The 2,054-nt window shown below is 51.2% G+C and overlaps 2 protein-coding genes across 2 annotated transcripts; both read left to right on the forward strand.

Moving 5' to 3' along the window:
- Positions 1-203: 203 nt before the first annotated feature.
- On the forward strand, positions 204-1,395 carry PV09_09855 (uncharacterized protein; the record flags this gene model as incomplete). Its single annotated transcript, XM_016364003.1, has 4 exons — positions 204-471; positions 541-605; positions 745-849; positions 1,006-1,395. 4 exons carry the CDS (start codon positions 204-206, stop codon positions 1,393-1,395), a joined length of 828 nt encoding a protein of 275 aa, XP_016208168.1.
- Positions 1,396-1,750: 355 nt separating this feature from the next.
- Positions 1,751-1,903, forward strand: PV09_09856 (uncharacterized protein; the record flags this gene model as incomplete). Its single annotated transcript, XM_016364004.1, has 1 exon — positions 1,751-1,903. A coding segment is annotated over one exon (153 nt), but the record flags the coding sequence as incomplete, so codon positions are not given.
- Positions 1,904-2,054: the final 151 nt, after the last annotated feature.

Here is a 2,054-nt window from a genome sequence, read left to right on the forward strand (position 1 = left end):
AATTGAGATCGTTAGCCTTTGCAGCGCGTCACCCAACGCGTGTGGAACACGAGATGACGATCCCTTGGCCCCAGGAGGTGACATGGCCGACACCGAAACAAGAGCATGCTACTCGACTTACGGGACACCTTCGGAACGTACTGCTTCACCTCGATCGCGTAAAAGACCAACCAAAAACCTCAGGGGAGATGAGGACAGTCATTATGGCAACAATAAACCTGGTCGGGAAGGTCACAAGGACTCCTGACATGACGGCAGTACACAACAAGATAGCCATGATAAGTGCTGACTTGTCTCAAAACGTAAATGGACAAACACAAGAAATACAGAACATCAAGGATGAACTCAAGAATTTGACGACGAATGTACGAAAGGGCATGGCGGCTAGCGAAGCGGCGACCGTGGCGGCGAAAGAGGCGGCAGAAGTCGGCAAGACGGTAGCAGGCATGGCAAGAGATATTAAGAACAATGGTACACGGCATCAAACAGGAGCACCGATGAGCTATGCCACTGCGGCAGCATAGGGTGCTTTGGCAGCAGGCAAATACAACGTACACAACGCTTATACTGCTCCATCTCCAGCTCCCGTGCAGCGTGAGATCATCGTAAATATAAGAAACGCCTAAACAATACAGAGCTTACGCGCCATAAACCCGCGTACAATGAAAGCCCATGTTGACAATGCCAATCGCCCAGAGCGAGAACGAACACATAGCTAAGATCACAACCATGTCAGCCAATTAGCTTAAGAGTGGAGACCTTAGCATCAGGACAACCACCAACAGCGAGATGCAGACGCTCCGTCAGTTCACAGATGACTGGGTACCACGTCTCGGAAACGGAACGTCAGTACGTACTTACACATACGGAGTTCTTGTTCATGGCCTTCGCACAAGCACGATCAATATGGAGAACCTTGAAGAAGTCAGAGATACCATCCTACACGAAAACTGAGCCTTCCTTCCGACTGCGGATATCAAATACATAGGCTGGCTGACCAGGCAGCCACCACAGAAGGCAATGTCATCAATAGTCATCGAGTTCACAAAGCCAGAAGACGCCAACAGGATCATCGACGAGAATTTGGTCTGGCAGTGCGAGATGTGCCCGGCCGAGCGATACGAGAGGCAGTGCCGACTAAAGCAGTGTTTCCAGTGCCAAAAGTACGGCCACATAGGAACCCAATGCAAGGCAGCGAAAACATGTGGCTACTGCGCGCAGGAACACAGTTACTGGGAATGCCCGACGAAGACAAATCTGGAAGCCGCTAGGAAGTGTGTCATATGCCACGGCACACATGAGGCCTGGAGTCGGGAATGTCCAACCAGGAAGGAGGAGGTAGCCAAGATTAAGGCGATCCTCGCAACCCGTCCCAAATACCACACCCGACTTTGACGGCACACAATGAGATCGACCAGCGTGGACTGGACCGAATATCCCTCAGGAGATCAAGATCTACGAGAGACTTGACACTACACGAAGAATCAAGGACGAGTCGGCCCAGCTCTACGCAATGACGAGGACAGAAGAGGTCAGCACCAGCAAGGGACAAGGAGAACGAACCTCCGAGTGCTAGCCAAAGGCCGCAGAGAGCGGTGATACCTTCTAGAAGGGCGCTTGAGGCACCGGCAGCTAACGCACTTAGACAAGGGAACTCACAGATGGACATCGATACTGACGCAGACCTATGATAGAACAACCGCAACTAAATATACTGCAGTATAACGTACGCAAGGCGAAAGACACCGTCATGGCAACGCTGCTACGAGATCCGAGAGTGATAGAGTATGACGTTCTCGCTATTCAGGAACCGTGGAAGAATCCCTTCATGTCAACAACACACCATCTCGTCAAGGACATCTTCCACCTCTGCTATCCAGAAATCAACAAAGAGGATGGCCCGGTAAGAGTATGCTTCTTCGTTAATAAAAGGCTCGACCACAGCGCGTGGAAGTTCGAACAACACACAAAGGACCTGTGCACGCTGAAGATTCGTATAGGCGGGGCAGATGCGTCAAGCAACAAGCTGGCCATACACAACGTGTACAACGCAC

This window comes from Verruconis gallopava (genome assembly GCF_000836295.1).
Source record: "Verruconis gallopava strain CBS 43764 unplaced genomic scaffold supercont1.321, whole genome shotgun sequence".
In the NCBI taxonomy this organism is placed as follows: Eukaryota; Fungi; Ascomycota; class Dothideomycetes; order Venturiales; family Sympoventuriaceae; genus Verruconis; species Verruconis gallopava.